Source organism: Bos indicus x Bos taurus, chromosome 8, assembly GCF_003369695.1.
Source record: "Bos indicus x Bos taurus breed Angus x Brahman F1 hybrid chromosome 8, Bos_hybrid_MaternalHap_v2.0, whole genome shotgun sequence".
NCBI classification, from domain to species: Eukaryota; Metazoa; Chordata; class Mammalia; order Artiodactyla; family Bovidae; genus Bos; species Bos indicus x Bos taurus.
Genome location: NC_040083.1, coordinates 81274236 through 81301981, shown reverse-complemented (window position 1 = coordinate 81301981; position 27746 = coordinate 81274236). Strand labels below are relative to the sequence as shown.

At 42.5% G+C, this 27746-nt stretch overlaps 1 protein-coding gene across 5 annotated transcripts in view; it reads right to left on the bottom strand.

The window, feature by feature from the left end:
* C8H9orf3 (chromosome 8 C9orf3 homolog) overlaps window positions 1-27746 on the bottom strand; it is a 422465-nt gene that overhangs the window by 290257 nt on the left and 104462 nt on the right. For 4 of the 5 annotated variants that reach the window (XM_027550178.1, XM_027550179.1, XM_027550177.1 and 1 more), the window contains exons 4-5: window positions 26516-26669; window positions 18827-19072 (exon numbers count right to left, since the gene is read on the bottom strand). In XM_027550178.1, the coding sequence (XP_027405979.1) occupies window positions 18827-19072; window positions 26516-26669 (400 nt within the window). The remainder of the gene's footprint in view (window positions 1-18826; window positions 19073-26515; window positions 26670-27746) is intronic. The other variant, XM_027550180.1, reaches the window with a different exon arrangement.

The window sequence follows — 27746 nt, the reverse complement described above, 5'->3', positions numbered from 1 at the left end:
ATCCATAATTCCCTGGAGGAGACATGGAATTTGAGCCTCAGGAGCTTCACTCCCTTGTATTGTAAATAAGGAACCATTTTCTTGCTGGACCTTCAGCTCTTGGTTCCACACCCTTCTGCAAATTCACTCAGGAATACATTCCCATGGTTTACAGAATAATTGCGTGCGCTACGCAGTCATCAGAAAAGAAAAAAAAAAACTTCTGTACTCAAGATCCTGTTTTGAGCTGAATTTGACCATTGATTGAAAGAGCAAAATCACAGAGGTAGAAATGAAATTGTTTATTTTCTGGTTCTACCTGAAACTTAGGAACTCTTCCCAACAGTGTTTCCAAGTGCCTCTGAGCTCGTAAATACAGCAGAGAGCAAGCTACATTTGTGATGATGGGTATGACTGCAAGGGATTCACAGGAGACCATCCTTGGCTGATTTTAACATCTTTGGGAAAGAAACCAGAAAAGGACAGAAGAAATGCTAAAGACCAAAGACTCTTGAGATCCTCTTTTAAGGGGCTTGAGGAGGTTCTGAAACACTGATTTTTGTTGTTGTTGTCGTTATTACTAAAAAATGTGTTATGAGAGAATATTTTTCATTTTAATTTTCATTTGGGGTATTACTCTAACGGTGACTCCTGTCTTACCCTCCCCTGTTTAAGCTGATGTTCATACACTGGGAAAATCACACCAGACATCTTTGGCAAAATGTAAAGTTGATTTCATCATCACTGCTACCCCTATAATATGCATTCTTTCCCCTACTTTATAAATAGTAACTGAATGTCATCTACATGCCTGGTATTGCTGGTTGTAATAAAATTCAGCATTGGGTGAATATTTTTCATAGACAGTGTTTTTTCATTCCGAAGGCATGGCTTCCACAAACTGGCATGTTGGCAGTGCCCCAGATTCTCAGTAAGAGCAACGAGTATTTGGTAACTCTGTCCTTGAAACAAAGTCCAAGTTAGATTTCCCCAGTTCTGAAGTTATTGTGAAATTCTGGTGGATCCTACAACTCTGAATAGGTAGCCAACACGACCGCTCACTCTACACATCATTCCATTCGGTTTGCCATGGAAACCCCGAGGATGGCCAGCGTAGTGTGGGGAATGACATCAGGAAGGGCACAGGACACTCAAGACTTGCTAAAGGGCGTGCCAGTTAAGAGACCTCATTAGGTCTTTTAGGGAATCAAGCTTAGAGGAGTTAACAGCCTCTTGAAGGACTGAATTGGAATCCAAAGAGAATCAAAGAACTTGGAAAAGTGGTTAAAATGAATTTCCAGGAACACATGCTGACCAGCCTGAAGTAAGGAATGACTAACCATGTGTTAATAAAGTAGTAAAGGGAGCTATAACGATGTAAATGGAAAGAGAGTCAGCTGCCTAGCACAGTTGTTAGAGTTAAACATAAGGTTCTGGGGCTGGGGAGTGAAATCATGGCACCAGGGAAAAGCAGCTCAGGCTACAGGCTCCACAGGCAGAGGCTGGGGTTGAATTTCGGCTGTCACTTGGGTGATGGGAAAGAGAGAACTACTCGTGTCTCAGTTTCTTCATCTACAAAATGCCGGTAATAATCTCTACCCTGTAGAGGCTGTAAAGGCTTCAACAGGACAACACATGACATGTCCTCGGGGCAATGCTGGATCTAGGGTTAAGAGCTCCATAAATGGACCCTGTGTTCATCCTGGAGACACTGTTGCAGCTTCCTGTGTCTTGTTTTGGACTTTTCAACCTCTGAGTAATAAAGAGAACTAGAAAGTGATCCAGAAGAAAGCAACTGAGATGCTTAAAGAAAAGGAAAATAGAAACATAATAAGGAACTCAAAACTGTTGGGATTATCTAGCTCAGAAAAGCAAAAGCTGGAAGGTTTAGGAACAAAGCACATAAGCAATAAAGCACCCCCTGATTCCGGAAGGGGTGACCAGCTCTTCTACTGCTGGATTTAACCTGTGAGAGAAGGTGTGCTACTGCAGCAAGAGGAGCAAGGGTTAGCTATAAAAAAGAACTTCCCCTGCAATTTTCTTTTTATGAAGAGTCATTTCCTTTGGCCTTAGAGGCCAGACAAGCACAAGTCTACTCATCAGATTTCAAAATATAAGAAGAATGACCCTCCAGTTGCTGCTTTTTAGCTTCTAACAAGATGACCAAATCTGTAAAGGGGTTCAGGGTCCTGCTGGGTGGGGGAAGTGACACAAATGATCAGCATCTCCAATCTCTACGCTTTCTGAACCTCAGAGCCCTTCTGTAACGGTTCTCTTTGTCTCTTCCCCTAAGTGATGACTGTCCTGCCAAACCAGTGTGGTGATCACTATAATCTGTGTGTGTGTCTACAGGAAATAACCACCAGAGAGGTCAACAGGCCAAATGCTTGTGGTGTGTGTTTGCACACACACAGTGTAGAGGCCTACAGCTTATATTAATTTGGTATCGGCTAAAGTGGTTGCCCTTTAGAGATTTAAAAAAAATACTGCCGTGCTGGTAAAACATTTTCCAAATTTGTTCTTTAGTGTCATGCCTTATTAAGGCTGAGATAAATCATGTCCATTGCTTGCCTCCCATTGATGTTACCGAAGAAATCAGATTATTCTGGCCAACATCAAACCATAATAGAGTAGCAGGCTAGGCCCTGCCTACTATTTCAAATTGAGTTTTGAGTGATACGCTTTAGAATTATGTGGGGGGTGGCGTATGGATGTTCAACTGAGCTTAAAACCTGTTGCAGCAACGCTGCCACTATTCAACCAATTCCTTCAAGAGCCTGGAAATTCGGACACATTTGGTTGTTTCCATAACCCACTACTTTCCACTTCCCTTCCTGGCATTTCATTCTGTGTTTTCTGTATTCAGATCATGCTTGGCCTTCTGCCTAAGTCTGAAGATCAAACCCATTAAAAATCTCTGTCTCCTCGACATCCTCCTATTTAAAAAAGAGATAGCATCCGCCTTCTCCTTCATTTTTTTCTATGTGGTTAAAGAATATTTTCCCTTTTCCTCCTTCGAATTTTCTGACTTGAAACCTACACAAAGGCATTATTTCATTAGGCTGGTTGCTGGTCTGAGCTCAGTGTAGCCTCTCACTGGCCTACCTCTGGAGTAAAGGCTCTGCCCTTAGAAGCCCAGCAGCAGGTCCCCACACCAGCTAGTATGGCTCACTCAACGCCAGGGTGCAACCCAAATAAAAAGCACCAAGGTCTCAAATTATATAAATAATATCCAGTTCTCTAACCTAGAAAAATAAATGGCACTTCTTAATGCTATTTAGAAACATAAAATATGTGGGTTCATTTTCTTTAAAAAAAAAAAAAGTTCCTAAATATGTGGATTCATTTTCTTAAAAAAAAGTTCCTGAAACTTCCAAAGTTACTGAGAATAGGATAAGCACAACTTTACAGTCATTAAAATTAACGAAATCTGAGGAACAAGACCATTACAAAACTGCTGAAAAGGGATCATCAGTGCTTCCACTTGGTTTATTAGATGAGGTTGTTGTTGTTTACTGCTAAGCCGTGTCCCACTCTTTTGTGGCCCCATGGCCTGTAGCCCACCAGGCTCCTCTGTCCATGGGGTTTTCTGGACAAGAATACTGGAGTGGGTTGCCATTTCCTTCTCCATTATTAGATGAGGACTTGGGCCTAAATAAGCAAGAGCTTCACAATGATACATTAGGTTTATTAATCTTATTTCCATCCCTGCTTTAGTGAGCCACACAAAAGCGCTGATATTCCATTCTGTGAAATCTCACAAAAATGTCACATGTTTTAACCTACAGTTATAGGTTAAATTTTGCCACTTGTGCTTAAACCCCACAGCAGCAAATCAGAACTCACCTAGCACAACTGCAGTTTCAGCCTCTTCCAGGGGGAGAATTTTCAACCAAACTCTGGAGTTTCCTAATCAACATTAGTGAGGTCATCTGCATGACAGAGATGCCTTTCCTCCAAAGGAAGGTGACTTCGCCTGAAACAACCCTTTCTCTTATTTTTGATTTCCCTGTTCACCCACTTTCTGCCTTTAACAACCTTCCATTTTGTACAGCTTCCCAGAGTACCTTTCTGCTTGCTGTCCGATTCATGAATCACTGAATAAAGCCAATTAGATCTTCAATTATTTTTTTGAATTTTGTTTTTTAACAAGACATGGGGGCTTATACAAAAAGTTAATGCCAGTATATACATAAATAAGTTCATTTGTATCATTTTTTAGATTCTACTTATCATGTAAGTGATAACTAGGTTCCCCAGAATCCATATGCCAAGCAAGAGACACAGGTTTGATCCCTGGGTCTGGAAGATCCCCTGGAGAAGGAAGTGGCTACCCACTCCAGTATTGCCTGGAGAATTCAATGAGCAGAGGAGCCTGGTGGGTTATAGTCGGGTGGCAAAAGAGTTGGATACAATTTAGTGACTAAATAACAGCAATTAATGGGAGGGATGGGCAGATGGGAAGAGAGGAGGGGAACAAAAACAGAAAGCAATTTTCCTAGGGAAATTTATTATTCAAAGGCTTTCTTGGGTTGCTTCTTTTGGAGAAGTGTTGTGAGCCATTCTCATTCTGGTCTACAGGATTATCTCAATCAACCAGGCAGTACTATTTACGGAATACTGTGTGTGCTTCTGGGATAGGGACCTTGGAAGGGCTGTAGGGCGGGGGTGATATTCAAAGGAAAGGAGCGCAGGTCACCCCTGACCTGCTGCTACTTGCCCCTCCATCCTGGCCTTACTTCTGACTCTGGGCCTCTGGTTCCATTCAGAAGCAGCAGATATGGCAACACAGCATTCTTTTGGAAGTTTCCATCACATGGTCCTTTCAAGCAGAGGTCAGATAATGCCCCTGATACTGAGAACAGACCAGAGAAACTGCTTTAGGAGTGGATGGTACTCGATCTATGATCCAAATGTGATGGGAAAAGAGGTCAAGGAGCTCTTTTCATTAGGTCCTTTCATTGGTTCCCAGCTGGCACTAGTGGTAAAGAACCCACCTGCTAAGGCAGGAGATATAAGAAACTTGGGTTCAGTCCTTATGTTCAGTCTTTGACTGTCAAGGTCAAAACACTGGTTGAGTCCAACCAGTGGACCCAAAGCCCCAGAGGAGCTTAGACAGTTGAGTCCAGGTGGGATCCCAAACCTCCAGAAGATCAGGATTTCTTTCAGTTTATTATTAGATATGGAAATGGATCTAAGAAACGCATTTGACCTAAACCAGAATGACCAGGTGTTTTATTCTGCTGCCTTTTTCAATTTCCTTTTGAGGGGAAGGAAAGTTAATACATAAACTACTAAAGTTCAAGCTACGTCCTTGAAGGAAGACCTAACAAGGAGCTACTCTAAAATTCTCCTTCGGTGAAATGAGAGATTCCACTTGTAGTACAGTCTGAGTAATCTGGACTCAGGAACTCTTTGAAACAAACTTTTCATGTTTTCATACTACCATGGCAACTTATCACACCTATTTTTTCTTCTCCCTGCAGCTATTATTTCAGAGAATCTTGGACATTCTGAGTTGGTAGGGACCTTAAAGCTTGTGCTTCACACTAATAAGCAATAAATCTTAGATGTTTTTTGACCTAGAAAACTACCAAGTTTCTCCAAGCTGACTGAAACAAGGTCCGAGGGCATTTGACACATGATCTTATCTAATGTGCCCAAGAGTCCTGGAGGCGAGCAGAGATTTCACAAACGAATTGCTGGGCTAGGTTTCACAGCAGTCAACAGCACAGTTGCACTGGCACCTGGTCTTCTGACTGCAAAGTCAGACTCTCTTTCCATCATCTCAAACGGCGTCCCGAGGGTTGGAAGGACAAACACGGACTCTGAAGAAGCAAGCAGTAACAGCAGCACAGCAGTAGATGCACTCAGTCACCTAGCACTTGCCTTGGCTTAGCTCACCACCCCTGCGTGGGCCAGCGGTTTTTTGTCACTCAGCTCAAGCATACAACCCATCATTAGGCTCCACTTGCCCTACGCCTCAGAGAGACACAGAAGTCCAGGTCCTGATCCTGGCTGTCAGCACCTGCTGGGACTCATCACCCCACAAGATAAACTACTCAGCTGAGCAGAAAGTGGGCGAATCATGGGAGGGGCTGGGCAGAGAGGCCTCATCAGTAACAGGGCTCCCAGGTCTTAGACAGGCTGGGCAGAGCTGCCACAAAAGCAAGCTGTGGGGAACTTGTGACAGCTGGGCCATGGAAGGGGACTGAGAGCTTGTCTTGGAGGATCAAATGAATGTATATATATACATATATATATATGTTAATAGATGTTGTATGTATATACATATACCTAAAAGTGGGTGTGTGTGCTAAGTGGCTTCAGTCGCAGCTCTTTGTGACCCTATGGACTGTAGCCCACCAGGCTCCTCTGTCCATGGGATTCTCCAGGCAAGAATTCTGGAGTGGGTTGCCATGCCCTCCTCCAGTGGATCTTCCCAACACAAGGACTGAACCCAAGTTTCTTATATTGCCTGCCTTAGCAGGTGGGTTCCTTACCACTAATGCCACCTGGGAAGCCCATACCTAGGTATATAGTCTCTCATTTGATCCTCACAAACACACATATATGGAGACATTCTACAACTTATAGAGTCAGGTGAATCATTAAAAGAATGAAGGCTTGAGGGGACAGGATCCAGAGCTGCTCAAAGCCACTGACTCCTTCTAATCCTAAGGTCTAAACAGGCTTTTGTTTGTACAGGCAAAAAAGAAGTAGCCCTTGTAAATTAGTCTGGGTTCTGGGTTGTAAATGTGAGAAACACAGCTCAACAACCTTAGGCCAAAAAACGATCAAAGACCCATGGGAAGGGCAGGGCACACAAGTGAACACCAGTTATCTCTTGTATTTCTGCTTCTCTTACTTTCTCTGAGACCTGGTTCCCCTGGTGATTGGAAGCTTAGTCCAATTGCCCTCACATCAGATGCTTCTCACCCTACGCTACTCTTCATTCCAACTGGGAAATCCCAGGGAATGACTTGTGCCAAAAGTTAAATAACAAGACCCCAACGCAGAGGGACCCCTAGGGCAGAGACTGTGAGGGGTACAGGGTGTGCACCCCTGGAGGGAGACAGTGTGAGGTACTGCCTTGGCCTAGGAGGGTTCCTGAGGTCTGAGGAGGATGGGTGACTAGCACTGATCTTCCTCTCAGATCTCGAGTCTCATCTCAGGGGGGTGTCTACAGGACCAGCAGAGGCACCTCTGGGAGCTCACCGAACGGCAGAACACATGGCTGGTGCAGGCAGCATTGGAAAGGTAAATATCTACATGTGGGCCTATTTCCTTTCAGACACTGGAGGAAGTATTACAGGATAGTAAGATGTACATTTGTTCTTGAGGACAAACACCCTCCCTCTCATCTCTACCTTTAGAGATATAGTACTGGTTACCTTCAACAACGTTGGGCCTTAGACATGGAAGCCAAGGAAGAGGGATTCCCTGCATAAAGAGCCAGCATCTGTATCCTCAAATTGCCTGAAACTATCCAAGCACTGGTAGGCATGAGGCTGAATCCAATTGGATTCCTTTATCTGTCCATTCACTCTCCTCATCCCAACTTCCAGACACCATTATGTAGGGCCTCAGGAAGCCCAGGAAAAACTCAAAGTTTAAAAAAGATAAAATTCAAATAGATGCCGCAGAGATGACCCTTGACCATACAGGAAAGGTCAGAATTGTTCCCAAAGAGGTCTGTCTCCCCAGATACCACTTGATCTGAGAAAGTACTTTGCCTGCCCCCACCCCAACCCTGGGGATCTGGTTACCAGAGCAGGCACAGGGGCACAGGGTCTGGAGACTGGCAGGTTTTCTGGGTCCCATTTCCTGTGGTGGCCTGGGGACCGGGGCCTGAGCCCCCCTACCAGGCAATGTGCCTTGCTGAGCTCTGGGGTCCATAATCTCCTGATTGCTTGCAGCTCTGCAAGGAGATATCAAAGCCAAGAAGAAATGGTTTGAAGCCAAGCAGAGAGGTTGAAAGAACAGGGAAGACAGACTGGGGGTGGAGGGAATCTGGAGGGGTTTGGAGGGAGAGCCTGGGGCGGGGAGGGTTAGGCCAAGGAAGAAGAGAAATCAGAATTAAATGAAAACAGCATTTGTAGCTGGGCCCCTCTCAGTAAAGTCCTGCCATGCATGCATTAACCTTCCACCGATGAAAACAAAATCCAGGGACCTGGTGCCTGCCTGCTGGGGCACATAAAGCTGAGGGGATATAATATCTTCCAGGTGGGTGTGCCCAGAAGCACACAAAGGTGCTTGACAGGTCGTTTAAAGCTGACTGTCAAGGTCAAAACAACACCACCTGCAGGTTAAACTGAAATGTCTTCATCCATCCCCCACCTCTGGGTTCTCTGTTGTTGTTTGTTTTAAACCAAAGCACAGTTTGAGCAGCAGACAAGCCTGACAACTGTTCAAACATATGTATGTGCAACTTATTAGCTTGCAAATGGAGATATCTGGAGGCTAAAAACAAGGCTGGGTGGGTGGGAGAGGACAAGTTAGCTGCTAACTTTGAGGGGCCTGCGCGGTGAATTGCCAGGCTGAAGGCAGCAGGCCTTTTTCTACGGAGCACACTCTTGATGCAATGTTTGGAAATGCTGTTTTGCATTGATGGTGCACAGAGCAGAGGCGGCTATTATGAAAGGAAGGGGCCCCTGCCCTTGAGATCTGTTTATTTTGCAATTAACTAGAGGTAAGAGAGGCCCCTTCTGAACCTCCTGCTTGCAGGCCTAACATTTAAACGCCTACTGCTGCCCAGGTGCCCAAGTACAAGAAAATTGCAGGCTATGATCTAACTCGCCCTTTACATCAAAAAGAAAATATACATGTATGTAAATTACTGAATGAAATTGAGTCACCCCCACTCCTGTTCAAAATAAAACTCAAACCTAATCAAATCAAAGAATGTTAAGGCTCTAAGCCCCTCTGCAGGCAATTCTAAATCAGCCCCTTACTTTTCCAGAGAAGAGACTAGGCTAGGGAGGCCCATTCACCTGCTGGGGATTCCGGCCTGTCGCTGGGCCCAACTGCTGGGGAACACACCTTCCTTATGAGTAATGAACAAGCAGGGGGCATCACCAAGGAATGTCCCCACCATCCTCTCTCTTCAGTCTAACATGCTCACCTGAGAGACGACAGCAGGGTGGAGAGTCTGTGAAAGATTCCCAAGAGATACTTACCTGTCCAGAGTTCCCCCAAAATAACACCTGCAGCCGAATCACCTGGGCAGACATGTTAACATTCCAGATACCAAGATAGCACAAACCCACTGACTCAGAGTTTCCGTGGTGGGGCCCAGGCAGCTGCAGAGATTCTAGGGCAATAGCCAACCCCGTGGTGTGCAGGAAGAAATGTCAGAACTTCCTTTCATCAATGTTTTTTCCTCATCCTCTTAAACTTGCATTTTTGTATGTATTTTATAGCTGTTGTCCTGTCACTAAGTAATGTTTTATAGTATATCCAATATATATATATATATATATATATTTTTATAGTATACCTAATATAGTGTGTGTGTGTGTGTGAAGTTGCTCAGTTGTGTCTGACTCTTTGCGACCCCATGGACTGCAGCCTACCAGCTTCCTCCATCCATGGGATTTTCCAGGCAGGAATACTGGAGTGGGTTGCCATTTCCTTCTCCAACCTAATATAGTAACACTGTACTAAATGTATATGACTTATAAATAAATATAAATATATGGAAGGGGTGATTGTTCAAAAATCAAAGCATAATCAGAAAGGTGTGGGACCCCCAGCATTAAGTGGTGAGCCTGTCTTCTTCACTGCCCTAAAGCAAGGCCTCAGTTGCCACTGACCACATGAAGGCTGGACTCCACAGCCAGTCATGTCATGGGCTCCAAGATATTTCTTCCCCAGGAATCACTTTCTAAAGTGTGTTTTGAGAAGGTGGTTTCCCTGAGACCCAGAACAGCCCGATGAAATGTGCACTGTACAGGGGATCCCTGAGCAAGGTCTTGGAGGAATATTGCATATTCTGGCCTGGTCTTTGAGAGGCATATACATGCCAGGATATTAAATCAGGATAGTAAAGATATTAAAAGCTTTCTCAGAAGCCCTCCAGTAAAGACTCCCTTTTTACTTTGTTTAATCCACTCATTTCCTAAACTAATTAACCCACAGTTCCTTTTCCCACATTATTAACATTCCACAAAACTTTAGTCTTCTTGGAACCTAGGTAGAAAATCTTGATTTAGGCTAAAGATTTCATATTTCCTGGAGCCAGAGAATCGTCTGCATTCATCACACCTGTCCATTGACATGAGTCTGCTGAATGAATCCTGGCTTTGCCCATCCATCCCTTTCCAATTGCCAGCTTTCAGTAAGATGTTCAGAAATCGCACATGGCTGATAAAAGCCAGAAACTGCAGCTGACTCATTCTGAGAGTAGATGCTTGGGCTCTTAGAAGAGACTAACTTGAAAACTGTGCTGTGCCACGCTTAGTCGTCTGCTTAGTGGTGTCCAACTCTTTGCGACCCCATGGACCATAGCCCTCCAGGCTCCTCTGTCCATGGGGATTCTCCAGGCAACAATACTGGAACAGTTTGCCATGCCCTCCTCCAGGGGATCTTCTCAACCCAGCAATGGAACCCTTGTCTCCCACACTGCAGACCGATTCTTTACCATCTGAGCCACCAGGGAAGCCCAAGAATACTAGAGTGGGTAGCCTATCCCTTCTCAAGGGGATCTTCCTTACCCAGGAATTGAACTGGGGTCTCCTGCATTGCAGGTGGATTCTTTACCAGCTGAGCTACCAGGGAAGCCCAACTCGAACACAAGGGTCTTCCAACCACAGTCCCCATATCTCAGCAGGCTGGCCTCTAAGAAACAAAGGCCTGGTAGTGGGTGTCCAGGCTTACAAGAGCACCCCCAGTTCCTTGGCCAACCTAAGTTTTGGCCGGGGAACCCAAGTATCACTCACACTATCTTGAAATGGAATTCCAAGGTTTCCATTTGATGGTAAAGAGGGGAAGTGGTCATTTTCAGCACACTGACTGGGAACATGAAGGGCAGATTTGGTATTCCGTCTTTCCGGAACAATGTCTAGACTTTCTGAGGAGTCACCTCTATAAATAGCACAGTTAGTTAACCAAGAAATAAAACATTTCTACTTCAAGCTACTTCGAGCTCCACTCTGGGGTTAAATCAGGGTGGATTTTTGCAATGTACTCACAAATCCCATGAAGTAATCAGTTTTGTTTTTTTTTTAAGTAATACATCTTTAAAGGTGAGCTTCCTCACATCTTTGGCCTTTTAAAGTTACTGCTTCTTTTGAGGAAAAAGTAGCTGGGATATTCTTCCAATTACATTTTAGTGGGGAGTAAAGTGACAAGGAAATCTCTGGCCCGCTTTATGCAAACAGGCCTACAGGGCTTGGACATGGTGGGTTCCAGCTGCACAATGGCTGTAGTACGACATAGGCAATGTTCCCTTGAGCAGGACTATTCATATATTGCGCTTTGCTTGAGAACTATTTCCCGAGTTGGTGCTTTCCTCCAAAGGAGTCTAGCCTTAAGAGAAATACATACACCGCTCCACGCCAAAGCACAGGCACAACACAGTCCAGAGGCCGGGAGCGTGTGCTCACCCCGTGGAGTGGCTTCAGGAGTGAGAACGCACACGACTGGGAATAGTCCAACTCAGACAACTTTGCACATTCAACCTCATGCTTCTTTTTCACCCACAGTGTATATTCTATTCAGTAATGATGCTTCTGTAGAGAAATAACCAAGGGGAGGAACAAAAAAGTATGAGCCGTTTCTTTGCAATGGAAAAATGGAAAAGCCTGGCTTGACTGGCCATTTCAGGCTCAAGGGCTGGAAGAGATTAGGGGCCTATGATGACATCAATAGAGAGAGAAGATTACAAATGTAGGTAGAGGGGTGATTGCTTCAGGAAGGCCTTTCAAAGGCCTGACAACTTCTCTTGAAGGATGACCCCAGTGGTGCTCTCAGAGGTAAGACTGTCAGTCTATGCGTGTGGAGGACAGTTCAAAGAAAACAAAACACTTAAGCATAATCTTTCAGAGGGTGAGGAATCATGGCATAATGATGATAAAATGCTACTTCTGGATCTGACAAGCAGCACAGCTGTTTGATGGCAAGAAGATTCTGGCTAAGCCAAAAGCTGTGAGCTTGCTCTGCCTGTTGTTCCTCTGTAGAGAGAATCTGGCCCCAACACACACACGTGATCCAGGAATTTGCCTGGTACCCAGATTCTAAGGCTGCCTCAAAACAAGCCCATAGTGAATGCTGATTTTCAAGTAGACTCCAAGACACTATGATTCTATAGGGGGACCTTGAAGCAAATATATATATTTATAAATATAAATAATATATATATTTATAAATATAAATATATATATATATAGAGAGAGAGAGAGAGAGAGTGTGTGTGTTACGGATGAGTCTTGCCTCAGTCTGAACCCCAGGCTCTGAGGGCCATCCCAGGGTAAGGCCCGGTTACCTCTGTCTCTGATTTTCCAGCTCTAAGTGACTAGGGGACATCATATATGGTCCTGTACCTGTGCTGTAAAGAATGGGGCAAATGCACACCTTCTCCCTCCTGCCTCTTTCACTACAAACTGATTATGTCAAAACTATCCAGATAATCACAGTCAAGGGCTTCCAGAGTCCCAGAAGAACACTGCCTTATGAATACCCATTTCTATTTCAAGAAAGAAAAATGAAAGAAACAGAACGCATTAGAAGGGGAAAGCCCTTCTCTGTAAGGTAGGAGTAAAATAAACAATTTTCTCAAGAAGAAAAATAGAATCTCATCCCACCTCCCAGGGGACACATGGATACACGTGTATGACTGATTCATGTTGTACAGCAGAAACCAACACAACGCTATTAAGCAATTATCCTCTACTTAAAAATAAATTAATTAAAAACAGAAAAAAGGAAGAAGAAAAGCAGAAATAGAAAACAAAGTGGAGAAATAAAGCAACAAAGGGAAAGCATTTGAGGGGGACTGAGCCCCCTTGTGTAGACCCATGGACCTTGCTACCCACGATACACTCTGTTCATTGCTCCAGTGAACGGCAGGGGTGCCAGTAAACGAAGGATTAAAATTTTATAGGAAGAAAGGAAGGTATGAGCTGCTTTCTATCATTCACACCCACTTGTTTGTAAAAGCAGAAGAGTTATACAGGAAAACGGGGGAAAGACGTGCTCCTTTAAAATATTTTTTAAAACAATCCATGCAGAAAGAAGTTTAAGAATTTATTAAAGTCTGGGAAACAAATGGTGACAATAACAAAGAATTAAAACTCACACATAGACCCCCAAATCCACAGCACATCAGAGAGAGCAGATGAGCTGGAAACCTTGGTGAGCTGAAAGGTGCACTAATTTAGGGCTTGAAATCCGGTTCCCCAAGGGAAGAGTCACTATGGTTGCATCCTGCCTTGAAATCAAGGGTCACAAGTCCCTGAAATTTATCGGAGGGTTGTTTAAAAGTATGGCAGTTTTTAGTTCAGGGGATTCAAAAATTCAACTGGAAGCTAACAAGGAACAAGTAAAGAAAAACTCCCCAAACTGTGAAACCTTGCTACTTAAGATAATGACAAAAATTTATGACTGCTTCCTTCCCCAATAGAAAGGAGCACAATTAGAAGGCTGAAAACAACAGGCCCTTTGTACCAGCACGTTATGGTTTGCTTCTTCTATTACACATTGGCTGGGAGATAAGAATAAACAGGACAACACCCTGTCTAACCCCAGGAGGAGGGGGTGGAGGGACAGCCGGTTACATTCATTCTTGGGCATGTTTGTGCACACCGTTTATTCGCAAATTGAGGTACTTAAGAAAATTGGGTATGCAACAGTCAGGAACTAGCATAAGCATTCAGAAGCCTTTTATTGCACAATCAAATCTTTTAAGAACAAGCCACGTGTAATAGGGAGCTTTATCATTTTTCTCTGCTCTGAAGTGCACTGAAGATATTTCAGTAATTGATAATTATTTCTCTGTGCTCTTTACTTATCAGTCCTATTTTTGTCCAGTCTTTGAAAACCTTAAAAATTAGGCTGAGAAAACATGTAAGTAGTGCCTCCCTCCCTGTGATCTGTTTCGTCAAAAAAGAGCTTGCAAGGAATCAGCAAGCAGCTGCTGGGGCGCGTTGAGTGCTCTGATGCCTTCTCTGTGGGGAACTCTGCTCAAGAACAGCAGGTACTAAAGCAAGTCAGGTTCCAAGCAGTTGGTCATGAGCCGCCAGAGCACCACTGGTCCCCAGAAAAGATGTGCCCTCCCTGGCAACTCGCTCTCCATATACAGGACTGCCTGGAACCATGGATCTCTGCTCAAGCTCTGCCCTTTCTTAGCGGCTCTTCCTCACTCTCCTCACATGGGTTACAGGTGGCTCAGGTGACCGAAGCCCTGCTGGACTCTGGCATTTCCTGGTGCCCAAAGTATGTCTAAGGGAAGCCATGCTAGCCACACTGGCCTTCTTTCTGCTCCTCCAGCCCATTACAATGGTTCCCAGCTTGGGGCCTTCGGACTTGAACATTCCTCAGTCTGAGTTGCTTTTCCACCAGATTATCACACGGCTGGCTCCTTACCATTCTTCAGTTTCATTCTTTAAAGAAGCTTTTCCCTCCTCACCCTAACAATGCTTCTGGTCCCCAGTTATTCTGTCACTTACTTGGCTTTATTTTCTTCATAATACACAACTTTAAAAAAAATGTGTTTTCTTTTATTTGTATTGTCTTCAATTTCTTTCAACTTAAAAAAAATCTTTTTAATGTATTTGTTTTTTAATTGAAGGATAATCACTTTACAGAATTGTGTTTGTTTCTGCCAAACATCAACATGAATCAGCCATAGGTATACATATGTCCCCTTCCTCTTGCACAGTACACATCTTAATTATTTGTTTTTATGCATACTATTTTCTCCCCTGACTAGAATGTAACTCCCATGATGATGGAGATCTCATCAACCTCTTTCATGCCGGTAGACTCAGCATCTTAAATCCTACCTGGCACACAGTATGTGCTTCATAGAGCTTTATGAATGAATAAATGAATAAACAAGCAAATAAACTCATGAACAAGACTATCTGGTACAGAACCAGTGGGGAAAAGGTCAAAGCAGAATTTGTCACCTATCATCAATCACTCTGCTTCCATTTTTTTTTTTTTTTCCCAGTATTTCAAGAGAGACCGGGGGTGAATGGTCTACATGTGAGCGGTGGAGTGGGGAAGTACAGCCTCTAGGAGATGGCTTTTTCATTTGATGCTCTAAACATAAAACCACTCTGAAATGATAAGCAGAAGATCCTTCAAAATCAAACAGAGGAGGGGAAAAAAAAGAACGTATTTGGAAGTCAGCAAGGTAGTTCTGCCAACCTAATTACAACCTGGGACATGTAATTGTGAACTGCTGAAAGACAAATGGTGAAGCTAAGCGTTTATTATAAACATCCACAGAGGTAAGACAGAGGTGTTAATTTTGAGGCAACTGTCATAAATCTGATTCCAGGATATTATTCCATTAACATTATTATTATTATAACAAAGAGTGTAAGCAGGATGACGCATTCCTTTCATGTATTTCTCAATACCTAGGAAATTAGGCTTACTAGTCAATACCCAGCTGAGACATTTGAGAAAACACAAGGCACAATGAAAATGGCAGAATGCTAATTATGCCAACAAGAAGAGAGTTGTTCTATACACTACAGACTCATTTAAAATGCATTCTTATCTTCATTTAGACACCACAGTACTCAACCCAAGAAAGGTGCACTCCAGGGCTCCTTATATGGCAGATTCCGCCTTCATAGGAAAGCAAAAGTAAAATGAAACAAAACAGCAAGCCCCCACTTCCTGAACGAGAAAAGAATGGGAATATGACTATCAATGGTGTCTTAGAGGCGAATAGTCGTTTTTCTCAAAGCCAGAATAACATGAAAGTATCTCTCCTCTGGAACAGTGATTCAGAAAAGGGGGAGGAGTTAATATGTTACAGGTCCTGTTATATTAAACAGTAATAAAACTCATGAAGTGCAATACTGATAAATGTTCTACTTTTACTGCTATGTTTGAAAAGCACTCCAAATTCTGAAATGTTGTGTATTATTTACTTCCTTATAAATTGATTTGTCATTATCATACATTTAAATTATACAAATGTGTTTTTTTTTTATCCATACTGAAATACCAAAATCAGGCTCAAAAACAGACTCGGAGAGGAAAATTTTATTCATACAAATTATGATATGTAAAATATAAAATACAGGGAAATCATTATGGATATCATCCAAAAGTTTTAAACACTTTTTAAAATGGTTATTAATAATTTATTCATTTTAGTTCATGTGGGACTGTTTAAAGTCATCTAGCAAACAAGAATACGAAATTAGTATAAAATGTTATTCGTTAAGATTAAGACCGAGTCACTAAAGAAGTCCAGAGGTATGGAATTTATGATCTTGCATACATGTTTATAAAATGTGGACTCAGGAAAGAACCATTTAATTTATCAAGAAATCCTTTGATCTCCAGTGCATTACAACTAATAGAACAATGGCAAATTTCAGTGGAGATGTCTTTTGGAATGGCTCCTACTAGACTTGAGATTTCTCTACTCCTATTTAGGGTAGAGAATTGACCTGCAAGACTGTCATTTTTGTTCCAGTTTGTTTCACACAGCCCCAAGCAAAGCCTTGGCCATAAATAAGGCAACGGGGCCCCAGGAGCCAGCTGAGTCATAAACCCTACTCGGCCACATGTGGCTCAAGGTGTTGGGATCCCGAGAGAGTCAAGCCAAGCAAGTGGAATCAATTTAGGTCAGAGTTAGGAAAAACAGTGTCTCCCCACCCCCAACTGGCAGTGTAAGACACCACAATCCCCCCTCCACTGTTCAAATACAGGGAGTGGTAACTAAGCCCAGGAAAACATCTAGACCAGGGCAGACTATTTCCACAGTCTAAAAAGAAGGAAAAAAATGATATTTGACAACCAACCACAAATTTTTAAATGTACGGTTCTCCTGTTTTTGAGCATAAAAGCAGTCTTGTTTCTACTCAGTTATTATCACCATCACAGCTTTTGACATTTGTACCCAGTACCATTTGGCCATAGGATACTTAGGCTTATTACTTTAAAGAAACAGATTTAAGCATGTTTAAATCAATTTAATACTGCAAAAAGCAGCAAACACACAGCCTACCTGCCTGGGCAGGCAAACTTAAAAAGAAAAGCTTTATAGATTGGCCTACAGGTCAACAAATTCTGGTTTTGGCAGACTGATGTCAGGAAGGAGTTGTAGAAAATAAGTTTCTCTGTATGAAAACTACTTGGCCTCTGGTTCCCTCAGGTCAGAACTTGGAACTGTTAGCAAACATGCCCTGAAAAACTGCAACTCTCATAAAGTGCTAAAAACTTCCAAATAAATGTAGTCCCTCAAAACTGTGTACAAATAAGAAACATTTAATGAACAACCCTTCCTTTGCCAATAATTCCACTCAAATTAAGTCCAGCAGACTCTTCAAAGGGACCAAGGAAGCCCCCTTGTTAAGACAAATTCTATATATAGACAGCTGAGACAATTACATGAGGCACATAACCAAATACATATAATTATCCTAGTTTTTACATACCCATTATCTTCATGAATATAGGATAAAAAACAGTCTAAATGACCTTCTCAGACCTCCTCAAGGATTAAGACTAGCCAGCTAGCTTTTTAAAAGTATACGTGTGTAGTACAGATCAAAGGCAAATGTTCTGGTCAGTTCTTTTCTACTCATGGGTTTTACTAAGAATGTGTGCAGCTTTCAGGGAAAACACCACAAATGACAGCTGTTCAAAAGCATGGAAATTAATTGGCAGCAGGAATTTCCTTGACTAATAGGGAAAAACTTAGAGTCACATGTTTTGATGAGCTTATTTTTCCCATCCTTAGTCAAGCATATTCACTTGTTAATGATTAAGATTTTCAAACAGAAATATAACCAAGAAAAGCCTGAGTACATAACCAAGTAAAATGCTGAGTGAAACACAGCTCCCTATTACTGAATGAACAACAGCATTAATGAATGGATTTTAGGCATAAATTACACACAGGGAAAGGTCCAACATGCAGGTCTTGATTTTCCATACGAACTAAATTGGGATGACAATAAGAATAATACAGTATATTTATTATATTAAAAAATAGTAGCAAGACAAGTGACCCCCCTGAACCTCCCCTAGTAAGCCATCTGCTCTGAGCTGTTTTTCTAGCAGTGGTGATAGATTTACACTGATCCATCCACAGTCTCTCTGACACAGGGGCTCTCAAGTCGTTGCCCTTGTGACCAGTGGTGAGAATGGATGAGACAGCTGGACAGGATTACGCGGCAGCCTGTGCCCTAGAACCAAGTTGTGTTGACTCTGCCCAGAGCTATGACCTTGGGCTCACTAGCATTATGCTCTTACCGCCTAAGCTAACTAGCCACTGATTAGCCACGATCCAGCATACGCCACTCTGGGAGCACAATGTGTTCTCAATCACAGCAACAATGTGAGTTGTTATTTTCAAGGCAACTGAACTGAGCCCATGACATGCAAAGGCTCATGCATGGTGGAGTGTGAGATGGCCCTTCCAATCTATCAAATGACTGCTCTGACAGCTCAGAGAAAGCAAGAAATAATCAAAGAATTTCCAGGAATCTCCCTGGTGGTCCAGTGGTTAAGACTCTGTGCTTCCACTGCAGGGGGTGCGGGTTCAATCCCTGGTCTGAGAACTAAGATCCTGCATGCCACACGTGCCAAAATTTAGAAGAAAAAAAAAAAATTCCAAAGCATGTTCTCCAGCCACCACAACAGAATAACATACCTGGCCATCCCTAGACTTGAAAAGTTGGCAGGGACAATGAGTATATCCAGCCTGGAGAATGGGTGTGTTCCCAGGACAGAGTGTGCTGCAGAGAGGCAAGGAGGGATTAGCGGCAGAAGGGTCTCCTGGCAGGCACCCTTCAGACACGCTGGAGCAAAGACCCGATGAGGAATGATCTTCTGGGTGGTGGCAGAAGCCTTCTGGAAGCGGCAGGGGTATTCCATGTGACCACAAACGCCAATATACCTGGGAGCAACATGAAATAAATAGATGCACTTTATGGTAAATTAGGTTTATTCCTCTTTCCATGGAGATGAGGTACTTATACAGACATAGACAACTTCCAGGAGACAGTGGTTCTAATGGACTCATAAGCAAAATAGTTCATGTGAGTTCTTGTCTTGTTTATTTCTATAGAGTGGTAAAAAAATTACAGGTCAAAACACTTATCAAAGTGCTGAATTGATTATCTTCAATCTAAGCTAAGTGGAAGTAGTAAAATCTTGTTTTAGAATAAACAGAATCTCTAAGATTCAAAACAACAAAACAATCCCCCAGCAAAATAAAAAGCAATTCCTATCCTTAGAAATGTGCTTTTCAAATGTCACTATGGGAAAAATCTTCTCCAGTTCAGAATAATTTGCAATTTAGAAAGGCAGGAACAGTGCAACCAAATTAAAGATCCCGCTCTGAAATGTCCTAGAATAAAAGATGTAGACTCGGTGATGTATCCTGTGAAACAAATCACAATGCCATTTCGAGATTTTCAAAAGAATATAATCCATTTTATTGAAAAGTAACCTACAATAACTGTTCTTTATGAAGGCCCTCAAAAGTTTTGCTGTTAAGGAATACAGGAGCACTTTGATACAACACTTTCCCCAATCCACTTTCAATACAAATTTAACTGAATCAACCTTTTAAGGAAACAGATCAGAGCCCGGCCCACACCATCTCACCACTGTGGCAAAGGTGGAGCCGGAAAAGAATTCCTAGAACCTGACTCAGAGGCCTCAAGAGAACGTATCTACCCAAAGAAACCAACATCAAAGGAAACTATTTTTTCACCTGCTAAAACAGCCTTTATTCAAACAGAATGGGAAGTCCCTCTAATTTGATACTGCAAATTATAATTCTAACTGTAGGTACTTCTTCACAATGAATATTGAAACACCTTAAAATGTTGGCACATCCCAATATGAGCAGACTACACCAATAACTCCTTTCCACGTGCTTAAAGTGCCGTTCACCCATCCGAGGCTAGCACTGCCCAAGAAGATCCCCACCGCCATGGAGATAAGCCTCACCTCTGCCAGCCTGGGACACAGAACACAGCTTCCTGCACCAATGATATTTTACCACAGGTTAGGGTAAGAGAAGTGGGTGGAGACTCATAAAAACTTCTGAGAGGATAAAGTGACAGGAAGAACTTCATTATTATTGAACATTAGTCAAAGTCTCTGGATTAATAACCTTGCTTTACAGACAGAGTGAGTAGAAATGCCTTCTGGTAAACATCTAACTGAAAAGGCTGCAACTGTCCACCTAATAACAAATACTGTGTTGGTACATCAATTCAATCAAAAGTTAGAGAATAGTTTGGGGTAGCCAAAGGTACACCCCCAAAAGCTACTTTGTTAAAAAGAAAAAAGGGGTGAGTTAAATTTTCTCTGGACAGGAATGACACTAGCCAAGGTAATGAAAGTCATTCCAGTTGTGTGAATTACCACTGTTTTTCATAATCAAAGCCTGAGAGAATGTGCAGGACTTTAAGGCAATCTAGCTATAATCAAACTAAGTGAGACCAGAAGACTCCCAATAAAAATGGGAACGGCATCAGGGAAGCCACACATGTGTTCCTGTTGAGGGGCGGGGGCGGATCAGGAAACCGAGGCTTCAGAGGCTGGTCTCAGGCTGGCTAGCTGACCTGAGTCAGGCAACTCAGTATCTGGGGCCTCTTTTTCCTAATCTCTAACACTCTCTCACACAAGTGGCTGCTGGGGGAGGGGAGGAGTTGATTGGAAGGGGATGTGAGGGAACTCAGGGGGTTGATAGAAGTTCTCTGTCTGGTTTAGGGCACATAGAATCATCAAAAGCTCATCAGGCCAAACACTTAGAATCCGTGCACTTTGTTGTATGTTAATTATGCTTTAATTAAAAACAGAGAATCTAAAACAGTTTCTAAGATTTCTTCTGGCACTGCGATTCCATGACAACCCACCACCACAGGAGCCCCTTTCACGCATCAGCCATGTTCCTGAAATGGTGAGGTGATACTGTACTTTTATAAGGTCATGAATGGTCTCCCACAGAAGCAATATTAACCCAATGATGCCATATCTTCCTTTCACACTAACCGTCAGTTATTAATCTCTGTGTATGTGCCTGCTGCAATACATTCTCAATATCACCAACAAATCAAGAATTTGTAAATACCAGTTCATTGTGTCCAGACTTGTATCAGAGTAAATATTTTAATAGCACATATTATTAATAACATCTGATGGTTAATTAATAAATAATTTGTAGTATTAAGTAAGAATAATAAGCAATAATAAGTCCTACCGCAACTGCTATTGAACATTGAGTAGGTGCCAAGCACTGTTCTGAACACTTTATATGCATCATCCCAACTAATGCACACTACATTCTGAAGGGTAAGAGCTATTCTTTTCATCACACTGGGTCATAAGCTCCTCTCTGCTGACCCTTCTGCTCCACATACTTCATGATTCTTCTTGAGTAAAGAGGATCCTGGATTTTTCTCAAAGCTGAGTTTAGCTGGTCTGTGGTTCTCTGGCTTCCTACTCTTCCTTGTATTGATAGTATTAGTGCCCATTAATGTTGCCAGGAGTGGGAAGAACTAGTGAAATATATGTTAGACTGGTAAATGATGGGAAGCTGATCACTGGTTCCCTCTCACACAACTGCTAGGCTAAAATTATTTTATAAGAGGTCTTTCCAAAGAGTAAGAATGACCATGTTTTACTCATAATCACAAAAGTGAAAACTGTCAAGAAGCTCTTCTTCAGGCCAATCTCTTGTTTCAAGAAGGTCCTGTACTAAAACCACTTGACACAAATGTTTTCCTACCCCAGGTTCAAAGGGATTGCTAGAAAAGTCTCCCTTGGAAAGCGTACCCTTTACTGCTCACAATCCCCTTCCTCAGTTCAACCTGACAACTTAGTAAATATTTCCAGTATCTTTGCTCTATTCAAGGCACCTCAAAGGATGCTGCTATGTACACACGTATGAATAAATTTCCAACCCTATCTTTGAGGAGCTTACAGTTTTCTTGGGAGAAAAAAAAAAGTTTTAATTCTGAAAGTTACAGTGACATAGGTTACACAATTTATTAACATATTTTAGCAAGCAGCTTAGATGCTTGCTTACCATAAAAATCACAAGTGTTCAAAATGCCACCACCAGCCCCCAGCGAATTGTCGACAGTGATGTTAACATAAACTGCGATGTAGGAGTGTCTGGAAGCTGGATGCATTTTCTCAGGGCATTTAGTGCACTGCAGAGAAAACTGAAATGTGTACAGTAAGAGACAGAAAGCTGAAATATCTTGAGAGAGCAAGGGCTGGAGAAACCAAACCAAGCCAGGAAGATATGAAAAGGTTTGCTCATAGTGAAGGATGTAATGGAAATTGGCATTTTTCCTATGATTTATATATATTTATAATTTACATATTATAAATATATAATATATTATACATATTATGTGGGTGTGTGTGTGAGTTGCTCTGTCGTGTCTGACTCTTTTGCGACCCCATGGACTGTAGCCCGCCAGGCTCCTCTGTCCATGGAACTTTTCAGGCAAGGATACTGGAGGGGTTGCCATTTCCTTCTCCATGGGATCTTCCTGACCCAGGGATCAAACCCAGATCTCCTGCATTGCAGGCAGATTCTTTACTGTCTGAGCTACTAGGGAAACCCTATATATATATATATATATATATATATATATATATATATATGTAATTCCTTCTTTTCCAGACTCTCAGAGATAGAAACAGGGTTTATCCTCCAAGGTCCACAAGGGAATTTTCATCACCTTTGCAGCTCTAAAGAAGACCTCTTCCTGCACCAAGTCGTCCCTTCTTTAGGATGAACAGCCTCAATGCCTTTTCTTCTTCGTGTTGCCTGCCTTCCTTGCATTTAATCATTTTTGTTGAGTCCTCTGGACTTTATCCAAGTTTCCATGTTGTGCTTAAACTGAATGGCCCCCAAGTGAAGACAATATTTTAACAAAGGCCTTGAGAGGTTAAACATAACACAAAAATTCCCCTGTGGCTGGAGAAGATTATACTACAGCCAAATAAAATTGATAAACTTTCAGAAGTTTACCTAAGTGCCTTTTAACTAATGCATTTGCTCACCTAGAATGGGCTAGAGCATGCATGGAGCTGGAGCTGGAAGAGGGAACATTCCTCACATAATTTAGGCCACATGAACAGTGATCAAAAGTTCAGTGACCAATACTTTGGCTAAGTCTCTGAGACCCAGATGAAATTTCAGGCAAATGCAAGCCTGTGGTGTATAAAGCCCCTGTAAAAGTTACATTTACAGGAGTTGAACTGGTGGTCTTGGGAAGGTTTGAAATAGAAAGGGTAGGGTGGTGGAGGGGGCGGAGATGCTGAGGGAGGCAAGGGGACCAGATGTGAATATAACCAAAAACACCACTGTAGTTGGCACTTTAGAGCACCTTTGCTGGCAAACTTAGCATGGAGCCAAAGATTTAATGGATAAAAACACAAAGCCACCCTTTGATGACTAAAGACAGCACACATGGAGCACGCAGCCAGGGAAGGATTAAGCAAATGTAAGCTATTATTTTATCAGCAGTACATTTCTGATGGACAAGCACAGTGATAAATGGAGGGAAAACTTAGTCATAGCATGTCAGACACAGAGGGAGCGTGGGAGGGACTCCATTCCACAGGCCTGTGTTTCCATACAAGGACGTGCTTCCCCAGAGTGGCAACTCTGACCTCTCTCCACAGCTGATGGGGTTGGCTTGCCACTTTGGGCTTTCTCTTTTTCCATCTGCTTGCCCACAGAGGGGTTACTTTTTGGCTGTTCGGCAATCTGTGTGCATCTGTCTTGTGGAGGCTGGCAGAGGTCCACCTGGGTGGGTGACTGGGTGGGTAAGTAAATTTGTGTAATTTGGAAATGAAGTATTAGAATGTCCACTGAGACTATGCACCTGAGCACTCCCTCAGTCCAGCTTCTGTCAACAATAAAAGCTTTATTTTGCTTTCCTTCTATCTGTTTCTAAATTGGTTCTAAACTCAGGAGGACAAAAGGGGAATCGAAATTACCCCTTCCCCTAAACCCCAAGAGGAATTTCAGATATCATCTCTTTCCAGAATCTCCACTTGATCTGTCCATATCCTGCTCCCATCACAACTATAGATGCAAGAAGAGTGAAAAGCCACTGCAGTTACTTCTGGGCAGCAGAGAGCAATGACCGCTGCCCACTCTCCTCCTGTGTGTCTCTGGGAATATGGCTGCTGCTGCTGCTGCTGCTGCTAAGTCACGTCAGTCGTGTCCGACTCTGTGCAACCCCATAGATGGCAGCCCAACAGGCTCCTCTGTCCCTGGGATTCTCCAGGCAAGAATACTGGAGTGGGTTGCCATTTCCTTCTCCGGAGAATATGGCTAGAAGGACAAAATAACAAAGTTCTATCTTTGCTTTCTCCTCGTTTCCTAGGGCACACATTTCCTGATGTACACCTCCCCTAAGAGTCAATGAGCCCTCAGGGTGTAGATGAAGAGCACAGTGATTCTTCACCACAAAGAATCTGAGAATCCTGAACAAAGACTTTCTTCTACAGAGAAGGGAAGTATGGCCTGCCCAAAAAGACATAATCAATAGAAATGGCTCCTTCAGCTTCAAAGGCAATGCTCTCAACTTCTGTTTTCTGTTCTAACATGATAGATTCCAATCAATGACAGTGGGAAGGTAGATCAGACTCCAGGTGAGGTGTGGATGTTACATGTAGCCTTTAAAAGTCCTCAGGCAAGGTTCTGAATCACCTCTCTAGGGGGTCAAGCTGAGATGTGAATCCATGTATTGTAACTCAATAGGGATATGGACATGAAGTTGCCGTCTGAAGCTTCTGTATCTTTATGTGAAAAAAGGAGATAATAAAGCCTATCAATCTAATAGGCTTATCCTCAGGACTAACTGAGATGACATTTACATCAAGACCCTCTCTGACTGCAACACCCCATGGCTTCTGTATCATTAAGGCTAGGCTAAGATATGCTGCAGTAACAAATAACCCTGGTGTTTCAGTGCTTAATGGAAAAAAGGTTATTTGTCAGTCATACCAAGTGTGCTGTAAATCCAAGTAATTCTCCAGGGCACCTGTCCTCCTCGCTCAGAAATCTGGGCTTCATGAACCTGCAGAGTGAGGCCTACTCTGCGATCTCAGTAACAGAGGAAGAGAGGACCAGAGGGCAGCACAGGCAATTAAATGTTCCCATGTGAAAGTAAGACATGTCATTTCCATCCACAATGTTCTTCCCTCAAGAGTACATAAATAAAGCCCAATAAACAATCTAGGATCCTCTATAGAGCTCAGGGCAGACAGTCCTGACAGACAAGTTACTGAGCAGATAGTAGAAATTTCTTCCCTCCCTCCAAAAAGCAAATGCGGGCAATAAGTCATGCCTATGTTAATAGAGGCCTCAGTGGCTTTATCTCCAAAGGGTACTGACTACTATTGTCACTGTGGTAAGAATGAAAGAAACATAGCAAAATAAAACCCAAACAAGAGGAATTTCACTAAGAGCATATCTTAGTTGGTTTTCAAGGATGAAATGAGCATCTGTATCATTGCTCTTCACTGAAAGGTACTGACTTAGTGACTTTGTGTCTATAGGAAAAAAAGGTTAAACTGAGGTGGGTGTCAAGGTCATCCTGGAACAAAGCATGATGCAACACACACAATGAGCAAGCACACTTCTGTGCCTCTTATGTGCATTCTCTTTCCTTTTGGCTCTGAAAACTAGATATAGCTGAAAGCCCAGGGAGGAGGCTACAAGTGAATATCCAAAGGCCCACACTAATTTTTAAAAGCTTTGATTTTCTCTGACCCATCCTGAAAAAGAAGAAATTGCTACTGAAGTTAACAGAGCCCTGACCCAGCAAGATTCTCATAACCTAATGGCCTTCTGACAGCTTCCTCGTGTCCTGAGCTCCAAGGAGGCTGACTCTCCCCACTGAGGGACAGCAGCCCCCACAAACACACGGCTGATAACAGGCAAGGAATCAAAACAGCAAAGTGGCCCACAAAGTAATCCATCAGACAAGCACCTTCTTTCCATTCAGTTGTGCTTTTGAAAAAATAAGTACCAAAAACCAAAGTTAAAAGCTGTAGAAGGAGATAAAGTATTGAATCTGACGATTCTGTTGACTTAATGAAACACATAAAAATATTTCACCTGACTATCCAGAGGATCTCATATATATTTATCTTTCTTTCTGCATAAACAATATGCCCACATTTCTGCCTCTCAACTCTCTTTCGTTCCCAGTAGGGTTTTTCCTGCTTTGATTAATCATATTTTGGTTTAGTTTCTCAGCAGGAATGACTCACATTCCCAGTGCTTGGAATAAATGCATCATACTGCTCCCTCAAGTGTTTGTTTTTCCGCAAGTTCACAAGTACAAACCTGAAGTCAGCTTCAGAAGGTGAGAAGGATCTCTCTGTTGCCACATCATTTGATGAGCAGATCTCCGGCTTCATTTCTGTCCAGGATCCCACTGCAATTGTGAAGGTGGAGGCTGGCATTGGCATGGTGACGTAGTAATGCCAACTTGAGTAGTCTACAAACAGAAAGAGAAAAACATAATGAGTCCAGTGCATGGTCCTGGACTTTACTCTGTATTTTTTTCTCTTTAGGCACTTGAAGAGCTTGTGTGCTAAGTTGAGATGAGCTAATTCTTGGAGGTGGGGCATTATTCTAGGTCTCAGCAAAAGAGAGATGATGGATTCAGCATAGCCAAGAAGATTTGGATCTCTTCCATGGATCAGTTTGAAGCCCTTCAAGTGAGGCTATAAATAAAGGGTTGAGGCGGTCACTAATAGCTACAAACACATAAGGACAGAGGTTGTATGCTACTATGGGGTCAAGAACATATCTTATCTATATTGCCAGCACAATACTTGGCACAAAAAAGAAGATGCTATGTTGAATGAATGAATAAATGACCATTTCTGTGCTGCCAAACTACTTTGTCTAAATTCAATACAGGTCACTCTAAAATGGATATAGCAAAAGAAAAAGAAAATGAGATCGGGAAGGAAAGTATATGGGTTTTAGTACCAACCCTGAAACTACTTATTTACAGAAGTTCAGGTCTTATCTCTCATCCTTTTTATCTGTTAATATATTGGGGTAGTCCCCTTTCCTCATCAAGCAGATGAAAAACAGAGCTTGAGAGGTTCAGGCGAGCCAAGGACTCCCAGCTAGTTTGTAACAGGGCTGGAATTTGTAGCTGGAGCTCCCTACCACAGCCAAAAGTGTACCCCCTCCACTTAGTCCAAACCATAGAGAAGGTTCTTACCAAAGGAACAAATGATTGATAACTTATCACATTATGCTTCTTTTCTTGTAACATGAGGAAATGACTTTAATGTTACTGAAATCTCAATGTATCATTCAACCTGACTTAACGTAATATTTTTTTCTGAGCATGCGTTATAAATTAGTGGTGTTATCTTTAGGGAATCTAGTATCACCTCACATATGGAACACTGTGCTTCACTCTTCATGTTCCCATAGCGGGAGCTACCGCTAGAGTAACACTCCCAGCCTCTCTTTCAGCCCCTGCTAACTCCTTTTGAGGAGCTAATCTTCTCTTTCTTATTTTAAGTTGCTGAGGGTTAAACACTCATAGAAT